Source organism: Pleurodeles waltl, chromosome 3_1 (genome assembly GCF_031143425.1).
Source record: "Pleurodeles waltl isolate 20211129_DDA chromosome 3_1, aPleWal1.hap1.20221129, whole genome shotgun sequence".
In the NCBI taxonomy this organism is placed as follows: domain Eukaryota; kingdom Metazoa; phylum Chordata; class Amphibia; order Caudata; family Salamandridae; genus Pleurodeles; species Pleurodeles waltl.
The window spans coordinates 575219577-575231749 of NC_090440.1; the positions used below are offsets into that span (position 1 = coordinate 575219577).

At 42.6% G+C, this 12173-nt stretch overlaps 1 protein-coding gene across 2 annotated transcripts in view; it reads left to right on the forward strand.

Moving 5' to 3' along the window:
* The window catches only part of CARS1 (cysteinyl-tRNA synthetase 1), a 344636-nt gene that overhangs the window by 186374 nt on the left and 146089 nt on the right, over nt 1-12173 (forward strand). For both annotated transcript variants that reach the window (XM_069223014.1, XM_069223013.1), the window contains 2 exons: nt 9658-9726; nt 10962-11043. In XM_069223014.1, the coding sequence (XP_069079115.1) occupies nt 9658-9726; nt 10962-11043 (151 nt within the window). The remainder of the gene's footprint in view (nt 1-9657; nt 9727-10961; nt 11044-12173) is intronic.

Here is a 12173-nt window from a genome sequence, read left to right on the forward strand (position 1 = left end):
GATTTTCGACGGTATCGTTGCGATCCGGTTCGAGATAAACACATACGACAACGCATTGAACAGCGAAGCGCTTCGGTGCCCTTCGGGGTAGATTTCGGCACACCGTCGGGGCCTAGTCGGCCCGACCGCGTGGAGAACAACGCCGATGGAACGGACCCCGTTTCGATTCTGCCCTGAATGCCACAACAAATATCCTTATACGGACCAACACTCGGTCTGTAACCTGTGCCTGTCACCCGAGCACAGCGAAGAATCCTGTCAGGCCTGTCGGGCGTTCCGGTCCCGAAAAACTCTGCGCGACCGTCGAGCGAGAAGACTGCAGATGGCGTCCACGCCAAAAGAGCATCGACAGTTCGAGACAGAAGAGGAACAGGAGGAATCCTTTTCCATCCAGGATTCAGACTCCGACGAACTCGACCATCCAAAAACAGTGAGTAAGACGTCGAGATCAGAAATTAAAAAAGGCAAAAAGGCCCAGGGGACGCCACTGCCAACCGGCCATGGCTCAACCCAAATTCACGGTGACCAACAATCGGCACCGAAAAAGGCCCATTCAGTGTCGAGATCGTCCGACTCCGGTCGAGACACCGGCACGCAGCCTCCTCTGGACCGAGAGAGTGCTAAAGAGAAGCATCGACACCGAGAGTTCGGTGTCGACACGGATCGACGCCGAGACAGTGGCGCCGAAGATCATAGAGGCCAAGATTTTTCGGCACAAAAGAAGAGGAAGGTTACCTCGGAGCCGAAAAAACAAACAACAGGGTTTTCGGAGCCGAAAAAAGCACCAACAGACCCAGTTTCAGGCTCCTATACTGAAGAACTTTCTATGTCTTCACAATTGAAAAGACACAGATTCGAACAGGAACTGCAATCCACTGAAGTGGATCACACGCAGAAGCGTATCTTTATTCAGCAGGGGACAGGGAAGATCAGTACCCTTCCACCCGTCAAAAGAAAGAGAACACTTCAGTTTGTAGCACGAGAGGCTCCTCAGCAACAAACAGCAAAGACGGTAACACCTCCTCCCTCGCCTCCACCTGTAACTCCGGCTTCACCAACTTACACCCCGTCACATTCGCCAGCTCACACCGCCATGAGCCACGACGACCAAGATCAAGACGCATGGGACTTGTACGATGCACCAGTGTCTGATAACAGCCCAGACACATACCCAACTAGGCCATCACCACCTGAGGACAGCACAGCCTATTCATAAGTGGTGGCTAGAGCAGCTCAGTTCCATAATGTGGAACTACACTCTGAACAAGTAGAGGATGACTTTTTATTTAACACCCTCTCCTCCACCCACAGCTCCTACCAAAGCCTGCCTATGCTCCCAGGCATGCTTCGCCATGCAAAGGAGATCTTCAAAGAGCCAGTCAAAAGCAGGGCAGTTACGCCTAGAGTGGACAAAAAATATAAGGCGCCTCCTACGGACCCTGTATTCATCACCTCTCAGCTGCCACCAGATTCTGTGGTGGTAGGGGCTGCCAGAAAACGGGCAAATTCACACACTTCTGGGGATGCACCTCCCCCAGATAAAGAAAGCAGAAAGTTTTGATGCAGCCGGGAAGAGGGTCGCTGTCCAGGCAGCAAACCAGTGGCGCATCGCAAACTCACAAGCGCTGCTAGCGCGATACGACAGAGCCCACTGGGATGAGATGCAGCATCTCATTGAACATCTCCCAAAAGATCTACAAAAAAGAGCAAAACAGGTTGTTGAAGAAGGTCAAAACATTTCCAACAATCAAATACGCTCCTCTATGGATGCAGCAGACACAGCCGCAAGGACCATTAATACGTCGGTTACCATCCGTAGGCACGCATGGCTCAGAACGTCTGGATTCAAGCCAGAAATTCAGCAGGCAGTACTTAACATGCCAGTAAACGAAAAAATGCTGTTCGGTCCGGAGGTCGACACAGCCATAGAAAAGCTCAAAAAGGACACTGACACTGCCAAGGCCATGGGCGCACTCTACTTCCCGCAGAGCAGAGGATCTTATACCACCTTCCGCAAAACACCTTTTAGAGGAGGGTTTCGGGGTCAGGCCACACAAGCCAGTACCTCACAGTCCGCACCGTCCACCTACCAGGGACAGTACAGGGGAGGCTTTCGGGGCCAGTATAGAGGAGGGCAATTCCCTAGGAATAGAGGAAGATTTCAAAGCCCCAAAACCACTACCAACAAGCAGTGACTCACACGTCACTCACCCCCCCCACACAACACCAGTGGGGGGAAGGATAGGCCAATATTACGAAGCATGGGAGGAAATAACTACAGACACATGGGTCCTAGCAATTATCCAACATGGTTATTGCATAGAATTCCTGCAATTCCCTCCAGACATACCACCAAAATCACAAAATTTATCAAAACACCATTCACAGCTTCTAGAGATAGAAGTTCAAGCACTACTGCAAAAAAATGCAATAGAATTAGTACCAAGCACACAAATAAACACAGGAGTTTATTCACTGTACTTCTTGATACCAAAAAAGGACAAAACACTGAGACCAATTCTGGACCTCAGAGTAGTAAACACATTCATCAAATCAGACCACTTTCACATGGTCACACTACAAGAAGTGTTACCATTGCTCAAAAAACACAACTACATGACAACCCTAGACCTCAAAGACGCATATTTCCATATACCAATACATCAATCACACAGAAAATATCTAAGGTTTGTATTCAAAGGAATACATTACCAATTCAAAGTATTGCCTTTCGGTTTAACAACCGCTCCAAGGGTATTCACAAAATGCCTAGCAGTAGTCGCTGCACACATCAGAAGGCAGCAAATACATGTATTCCCGTATCTAGACGACTGGCTAATCAAAACCAGTTCGCTCACACAATGCTCAAACCACACAAATCAAGTCATACAAACCCTCTACAAACTAGGGTTCACCGTCAACTTTGCAAAATCCAACATTCAGCCAAGCAAAGTACAGCAATATCTAGGAGCCATAATAGACACGACAAAAGGAGTAGCAACGCCAACTCCACAAAGAATTCACAATTTCAACAGAGTCATTCAACACATGTCTCCAAATCAAACAATACAAGCAAGAACAATACTACAGCTCCTAGGCATGATGTCCTCATGCATAGCCATTGTCCCAAACGCAAGACTGCACATGAGGCCCTTACAACAATGCCTAGCCTCACAGTGGTCTCAAGCACAGGGTCACCTTCTAGATCTGGTGTTAATAGACCGCCAAACTTACCTCTCGCTTCTATGGTGGAACAGTATAAATTTAAACAAAGGGCGGCCTCTCCAAGACCCAGTGCCAGAGTACGTAATAACAACAGATGCTTCCATGACAGGGTGGGGAGCACATCTCAATCAACACACCATAAGAGGACAATGGAACATACATCAAACAAAACTGCATATAAATCATCTAGAATTATTAGCAGTTTTTCAAGCACTAAAAGCTTTCCAACCAATCATAACCCACAAATACATCCTTGTCAAAACAGACAACATGACAACGATGTATTATCTAAACAAACAAGGAGGAACACATTCAACGCAGTTAAGCTTATTAGCTCAAAACATATGGAAGTGGGCAATCCACCATCAAATTCGCCTCATAGCACAGTTTATTCCAGGGATCCAGAATCAACTGGCAGACAATCTCTCTCGAGATCACCAACAAGTCCACGAATGGGAAATCCACCCACAAATTCTGAACACCTACTTCACACTCTGGGGAACACCTCAGATAGACTTATTTGCAACAAAAGAGAACGCAAAATGCCAAAACTTCGCGTCCAGATACCCACACAAGCAATCCCAAGGCAATGCCCTATGGATGAACTGGTCAGGAATATTTGCTTACGCTTTTCCTCCTCTCCCTCTCCTCCCTTATCTAGTGAACAAATTGAGTCAAAACAAACTCAAACTCATTTTAATAGCACCAACGTGGGCAAGACAACCCTGGTACACAACACTGCTAGATCTTTCTGTAGTACCCCACATCAAACTGCCGAACAAACCAGATCTGTTAACGCAACACAACCAACAGATCAGACACCCAGATCCAGCATCGCTGAATCTAGCAATCTGGCTCCTGAAATCCTAGAATTCGGACACTTACAACTTAGCCAAGAGTGTATGGAGGTCATAAAGCAGGCCAGAAGGCCATCCACTAGACACTGCTACGCAAGTAAGTGGAAAAGATTTGTTTGTTACTGCCATCATAATCAGATACAACCACTAGACGCAACTCCAAAACATATAATAAATTACTTGCTCCATTTACAAAAAGCAAGGCTAGCCTTCTCTTCTATTAAAATACACCTTGCAGCAATATCTGCATACCTGCAGACTACCTATTCAACTTCCTTGTATAGGATACCAGTCATCAAAGCATTCATAGAAGGTCTTAAAATAATTATACCACCAAGAACACCACCTGTTCCTTCATGGAACCTAAACGTGGTCCTAACAAGACTCATGGGCCCACCTTTCGAACCCATGCACTCTTGCGGAATACAATTCCTAACCTGGAAAGTTGCCTTTCTCATCGCCATTACATCTCTGAGAAGAGTAAGTGAAATTCAAGCGTTCACAACACAGGAACCTTTTATACAAATACATAAAAATAAGGTCGTCCTACGACCTAATCCAAAATTTTTACCAAAAGTTATTTCACCGTTCCATCTAAATCAAACGGTAGAACTACCTGTTTTTTTCCCACAGCCAGATTCTGTGGCTGAAAGAGCACTACATACATTAGATGTCAAAAGAGCATTAATGTACTACATTGACAGAACAAAGAACATCAGAAAGACTAAACAGCTATTTATTGCATTCCAAAAACCTCATGCAGGTAACCCAATATCAAAACAAGGTATAGCCAGATGGATTGTTAAATGCATCCAAATCTGCTACCTTAAAGCAAAAAGACAACTGCCCATTACTCCCAGGGCACATTCAACCAGGAAAAAAGGTGCTTCAATGGCCTTTTTAGGAAACATCCCAATGCATGAAATATGTAAGGCAGCCACATGGTCTACGCCTCACACATTCACCAAACACTACTGTATAGATGTGCTATCCGCACAACAAGCCGCAGTAGGTCAAGCTGTATTAAGAACTCTATTTCAGACAACTTCTACTCCTACAGGCTAATCCACCGCTTATGGGGAAATAACTGCTTACTAGTCTATGCAGACCATGTGTATCTACAGCGACAGATGCCATCGAACTGAAAATGTCACTTACCCAGTGTACATCTGTTCGTGGCATCAGTCGCTGAGATTCACATGGGCCCACCCACCTCCCCGGAAGCCTGTAGCAGTTCAGAAGTTACCTTCAATTTTGTACATTTGTATATATATTATTTAAACCTTTAATAGGTACATACTTACACATTTCATTGCGCGGGCACTATTACTATAGTACAACTCCTACCTCACCCTCTGCGGGGAAAACAATCGAAGATGGAGTCGACGCCCATGCGCAATGAGCACAGAAGGAGGAGCCACTCGGTCCAGTGACTCGAAAACACTTCTTCGAAGAAAAACAACTTGTAACACTCCGACCCAACACCAGATGGCGAGCTAATGCAGACCATGTGAATCTCAGCGACTGATGCCACGAACAGATGTACACTGGGTAAGTGACATTTTCATTTCAATTCAAACATTGGAATCCCATATTTGGAACGAAAACAAACATGTATTCTTATCCATGTCATTGTTTATGATCACTTTACTATGTCCAGTATTCTTATAATTCCAAATTCTTCTTAATGTAAATAATAGTCGAGATTACAATGGAATTACAACACATATGTGTAGTACTTGTTTACGTGAAGGCACCTATGGACTTAGTCCTGTCATTGATTTAAGACAACAGCGAACTAACAAACTTTCATTATAGATCTGGTCTCAGTGACCTACTTGTACTGAAGTATGAGCCGTTCATGATAAACTTTAAAAAATAAAATAAAATGATCGAAAATGTCACAAGACCGAATCTCACATCTATAAATATTTAGTGAACTGTGTACATTTTGTGACTCTAATATCACAAATGAAAATCAATCATATGTGATGAACGTGAGGAAAGAGTGTTAATAAAAATGGTCATAAGAACAGACCATTACAGTGCTAGTGCCCCTAAAAGGAGACCTAAGTAGGCTCCACAGCTAGCAAGTGATACAGTAGATCAGCCATTCTTAACCTTTTGACTTCTGTGGACCCCCTATGAATCATAAGTGGAATCCAGGGACTCCCACTGATTCATTATTGGAAGTCGGGTACCCAAGGCCTAAGCATTTTCTACGATTTAAACCTCAAAACAATACAGAAACAAGTACACATCAAACAAATACACAAACATTTAAATACTTTATTTAATCCACAATTACTTATTGAAAATTGAAATTCTTATGTTAATGGGAAGGTTAGCGCTTTTCTAATTCAGTTTTTTACATTTTTTAAAATGAAGAGAGATGCTAAACTACTCTCTGCTTTCTGCTTTCTTTTTGTCGCCACTCCAGTAGAGGCTACTGATCATCTGTTTCCTTTACTGGTGCTTCTCCAACGAATTAAGTTACCAATGTAATTTTTAGCCTCCAATTTGAAACGCCTTTACATTTACAGACTGTTTTATAATGAAAGATTTTCGATTTTGCTCCTTCATTTATATATAATTTATTATTCTTAAAGTTATTTAATTTTCTAAACAGTCAGAGATCCCCTGAGTAGGCATTGTGGACCCCAGGGGCCCACAGACTAGAGGTAGAGAACCACTCCAATAGGAGTATTTCTCAATCTTGGGGTCTAGAATAAAGAAACAGTAGCTATGCATAGTGTTTGTCAAGCATTGCAATCTCCCATTAATGCAAAGAGAAGCAATCTTCTGAATGTTGACCAAATTGCCATTAAGGCCGCGGACCCTAGCTGTAACATGGTCATCTTAGCGAGAGAAGCATGCATATCTACAGCTTCAATATTTACTTTACTGCAAACGCAAGAGCATTTCCATTTCTTTAAGCTTTATCATAAATTCTTTATTTCTTTTTCTTCTTGATCTCACTCATACCATGTCTTGTTTTATGTTATCTTACAATTTCTTGTACCTTTATTTTTTATCATAGATGAATAGCAAGAATAAAATTGGCAGGGCATTTCTTTTTTTTTTAGATACGTGTCCTTTCATCACAAAATAAATTATGGCGTGAAAGTTAAAACTATTGAATCTAGTAGCTTTGATTGTATTTGTGACATGGTGCCAGAAGTTGTATATAGAAGGGAAAGCCACAAGAGATAACACAAGTCACCCTCATTTCCCCATGGTGCCAGCAATCCGAATATGTAGATATATTAGCTATCCTAAGTTCCTGCAGAGTCCAATGCCAACCATGAAGTTTCTTAAATAAGCTAAACTTCAAACTAGCTTCAAATTGACTACAAATGTGTCAACCTATGAGGGAGGACCAATCATTTGTAGTCTATTGCTAAGATAGCTTACCACTTATCTTTAAGGGTGCAATAAAGAGGTTTGGAGGTGGTGGCATATAGACCTGAAATCTTTCCTCTAGAAGTGCTCCAGTGCTTCGAATAGAGATGAGTAGAAGATTCATGTAATAAAACGGTGAGCGAAGATTGCTTTAACCTAAGGCAGTGTTTAAGTTGTAGGAATTGCCCCATTCTATTTGTAGTGATTAAGTTTGATTGTATTCTCATCCAACAGCTGCCTAAGATGAGTATGCTTTAATTGTGCCAAGTTCTTCAGAATACAGGTTGACTTCCAATAAGAAGTGCTGAATTGTTCCAAATCGGTGTCAGTTTGTGCAACAGACCATACATTCGAAGATGCATGTGTGTGGTAGACCACAACAGAGGAGGATGCAGAATAAATCCAGCTTACACCCTACACTCACGCCTCAGCAATGCTGGAATCCGCGACCGAGCCCTGGACTGGGTCACCTCCTTTCTCACCGGCAGAACCCAGAGAGTCCACCTCCCCCATTCTGCTCAGAGGCCACAGAAATCATCTGCGGCGTACGCCAGGGTTCGTCCCTCAGCCCTACCCTTTTCAACGTCTACATGGCCCGCTCGCTAGCATCGCCCGATCCCACAACCTCAACATCATCTCATATGCCGACGCCACTCAGCTGATCCTCTACCTCACCAAGGACTCCACCAAGACCTACCTCCACGAAGGAATGAAGGCCATCGCCGAATGGATGAAAAGCAGCTGCCTTAAACTCAATTCCGACAAGACGGAATTCCTCATCTTTGGCTCCACCTCCTCTGCATGGGATGACTCCTTGTGGCCTGCCACTCTCAGAACCACTCCGACTCCCACCAACCTTGCACGCAAACTAGGATTTATCTTGGACCCTTCACTATCCATGACCCAGCAAGTCAACGCCATCCCCTCCTCCTGCTCCAACACCCTCCGCATGCTCTGAAAGATCTACAAATGGATACCCACTGAAACCAGAAGAACAGTCACCCAAGCCCTTGTAAGCAGCAAGCTGGACTACGGCAATACCGTCTACGCAGGAACCATGGCCAAACTCCAGAAGAGGCTGCAACGCATCCAGAACGCCTCCGCACACCTCATCCTGGACATCCCCTGCCACTGCCACATCACAGACCACCTGAAAAACCTGCACTGGCTCCCAGTCAACAAGAGAATCACCTTCAAACTCCTCACCCACGCTCACAAAGCACTGCACAACACCGGACCAGAATACCTCAACAGACTACTCTCCTTCTACATCCCGACCCGGCATCTCCGCCGACCTCGAAACTGTCCCACGGGTCTGCAGAACTACAACCGGCGGTAGATCATTCGAGCACCTCGCCACCAAAACGTGGAACACTCCTCCCAACCACCTGCGCCAGACCAAAGACCTCCTTACCTTCAGTAAACTTCTCAAGGCCTGGCTGTTCGACCAGTAGCAGCAAGTCCCCCCCACCTCTTTCTCCCCCTTCGGCGCCTTGAGACCCTCACGTGTGAGTAGTGCGCTTTACAAATTCAAGATTGATTGATTGAGATGTCCTCTTTCAAGTGTTTTTTTTATAAGGATCCAGTTTGGGGGCTCGAGTTCTGAGAAAGAAATATGTAAGGTGTGCTAGATGGTGAGCTTTGAGATATAGATCCATGTGCCTACGTCTAAGGCCTTTGCAGTTTCAGCATTTTAGGACTCTGGACCATTGTGACCCTCAGATATAGGCCATAATTAATTGATCCACTTGCCGAATTATCCCTTTTGGAAAAGTTAAGGGAATCAGGTTCAAAATATAAATAAAGCGTGCTGCCACTAAGGGTTTATTTTTAATCTAATCAAATAGGCATTCTGTGATCCTTTTCTCGTGTTGATTAACATGTTTTCATTTTATTTCTGTATATTTGGTCTGAAAAAGATTGTTCCAATAATGGATTAAGTTACTGCATTGTGTATTGTGATCACCATCCTAGCTACCTGAAAAGGCATCCTCCTTTATTCGCTTGTACGTGCTAAGTCTGCTTCTTTGTAATGATCTAGATTTGCACACAGATCCACTGCGACAGCCAAACATTTGATTATTAATATGCCTTTGGGGTTCTTTGGTCTCTCTCGCTGACTTATTGTAACACTTGGTTTCCACTGTTTAATTTAAAACCGTTCTTTGAACAGATCTTTGGAGCAATGGAAGATGAAGAATTGATTGGGTTCCCTATTGGAGGAAATGCACAGAATGTGAATGTGAGTTGCAAACCAATGATTAATTCCATTCTGAAAATTTTGCCTTGCTAGGATGTCATTAAAGGATATCTTTTAAAATATGATAAAGCAAGATAGTGGTCATTCATGAACAGATTTCAAGTACCCTCAAATTCTTCAGTTAATGTTCTACATGTGTGTCAGTTCCTTTACAAAAATCACTTTGGAATTATATACATTTTCAACATTTATGGTTCCCTCCATTGACTGATCTCTAACCATGTCAGTATAAGTCAAGAAACATCAGTATTTTCCCCTCACAAATTACCACAAATTACAGATTTGCAAAGTTATTATATACAAAGTGTGTTTAGCTTTGTTTCTTGATTTTAACTTGCATTTTGTCCTTTTGTATTCTGCGACATCAAGCTCTTAGAGTAAATACTCTAGCTGCAAGTGAATTGTCATGATTACTCTGTAACACTTTATTGCTAACATTAATCACATGGTCATCAGTTCACCAAAATGTCAGGCATAGTGGATGTTCGATCACATACTCTGACTCTTGATGCCAGAGAATAGCCTGCTCGACCCAACTGTAGTGTTTCAGCAGCACTCTATTTCACGCCAATATAGAAAAGATGTATGCACTCTCATTGGACACACTGCAAAAAATAAGCCAGGAGTGTGTGTGTAGTTTGACTTAAGTTCTTTAATGATGTGCATAGTTTTTCTCATGTTTTTGTAGATTGTTTTAGGTTGTGCTCAAATCTTTTGCTTGAAGGAGCAAGAGAAGCACATTGGTGTTCTAGGTGTTTTTGGTGATTCTGTTAAATATAGAAGCCTGGCAGTGCGCTACCATTTAAGTAAACCTCAATATACTTTGAGTATGTAACAGAGATTGTAGACAGAGTTTTGGAATTTACATGTGACTGATAATGTATAGAAGGGCTGCATGGAGGAATTATCTTCACATATCATATGATAGCTGATGGGTTTTGATGACTGATTGGCAGCACTCATACAGAGCACAGCACCCAGCTGGATTTCTTAGCACTGATGCCTAGTGGCCTGTGTTATGGTTTTATTTTGCATTTTAACTTAAATAAACAGGTTGCAACATAAAAAGGGCCTGCTGTCAGAGCATTCGGAAGGTTTTAAAAAGCTGTGAACTGCTCAAGGCCCAGATATACCAGTGATCATCATTTTTGTCTTGTCATTAGTACATTTTAGCTATGTTCAGTTGTTGCCTAATGCAAATCTTTTTCATTTATCAGCTTGAATCCACAGTGATGCCATACCTGCAAGTCTTGTCTGAATTTAGGGAAGGAGTGAGAAAAATTGCCAGAGAAAAAAAGGGTAAGAGATCAATGTCAGCTATTGTTATGACTAAGTATTTAATATTAAATCAGAATTTCATGTGGAGTGAAGAATCACCAGTCCTTAATAATATTTATGAGTTTAAATCATTCATCAGGTTTATTAGGAATTTATTACCAGTTGCATTCCTCCCAAAAGACTTCACCTACCCACTTGAATCTAACACTTCTTATTTGTATTGCTTTTTTGTGTTGTGAAAAGTTTATGAATTAAAAATGAATTAATATACAGATCAGGGACCCCAAAGTATTGCTTGAGACTGTCACAAGATTCTCTATTTCCTCTTCAGATGTTATTTTATGCATAGTTTTACAAACTTAACAAAACATACTTAGTAAAACATACTAACACATGTTTTCTACCTCCACTGTTTTAAGGAGCTGAGCATTCACAGCTTTGAAATAATCCCAGATTATACCATGAGGGAATGAAACACTAAAAGCTATTTTCACTGTCTTCATGCCTATGTAGGAAACCATAGTACAGATTAAAATACTAATACTGTTATCACCATAACGGGACAAGATACAAAATAATGAAACCACAATTTCAACGGGTATGAAGAATCCAATTCAGTGGTGAAGTTGGATTGTTTTTGTTTTTATTTTTTTTTACAAGTTTTTAATATTTCATTTACCTGCCTGAACTGTCAGAAGGCTAATTAGCACAAACCTTGGTTAGCTTTCAGCACATTCTTATCTTTAAAAAAGTGTGAAGTGCCTCCTAAAAGCAAAAAATAGGCTTACCTTCATGGACAGAGATGATTCTTCTAAACTCACCCGACTACGCACAGTGGGGGCTGTGGGCCAACTCTTGACAGCACATTGTCAAATACTGCTTGACAGGTCTGTTCAGCCACATGTAACACTTGGGGCATAGCTGACAGGGAGAGAGCAGGATGCCAAGACAATTCATGTGGATCTCCTGTCTGGTTGCTGAAGGACCCTGCTTTTGTCAAACCAGATTTGTGTCTCTGGGTTCGTTGTGGGTACACTGCTTGCCTAAAACTGAATTCTAGTTTTAGATGTGTGAGGACACTTTGATTACCATAGTAAACTTCTCCCGACACACCCCAGCCCTCACAGTCCATATTTAGGGGGTCATTATGA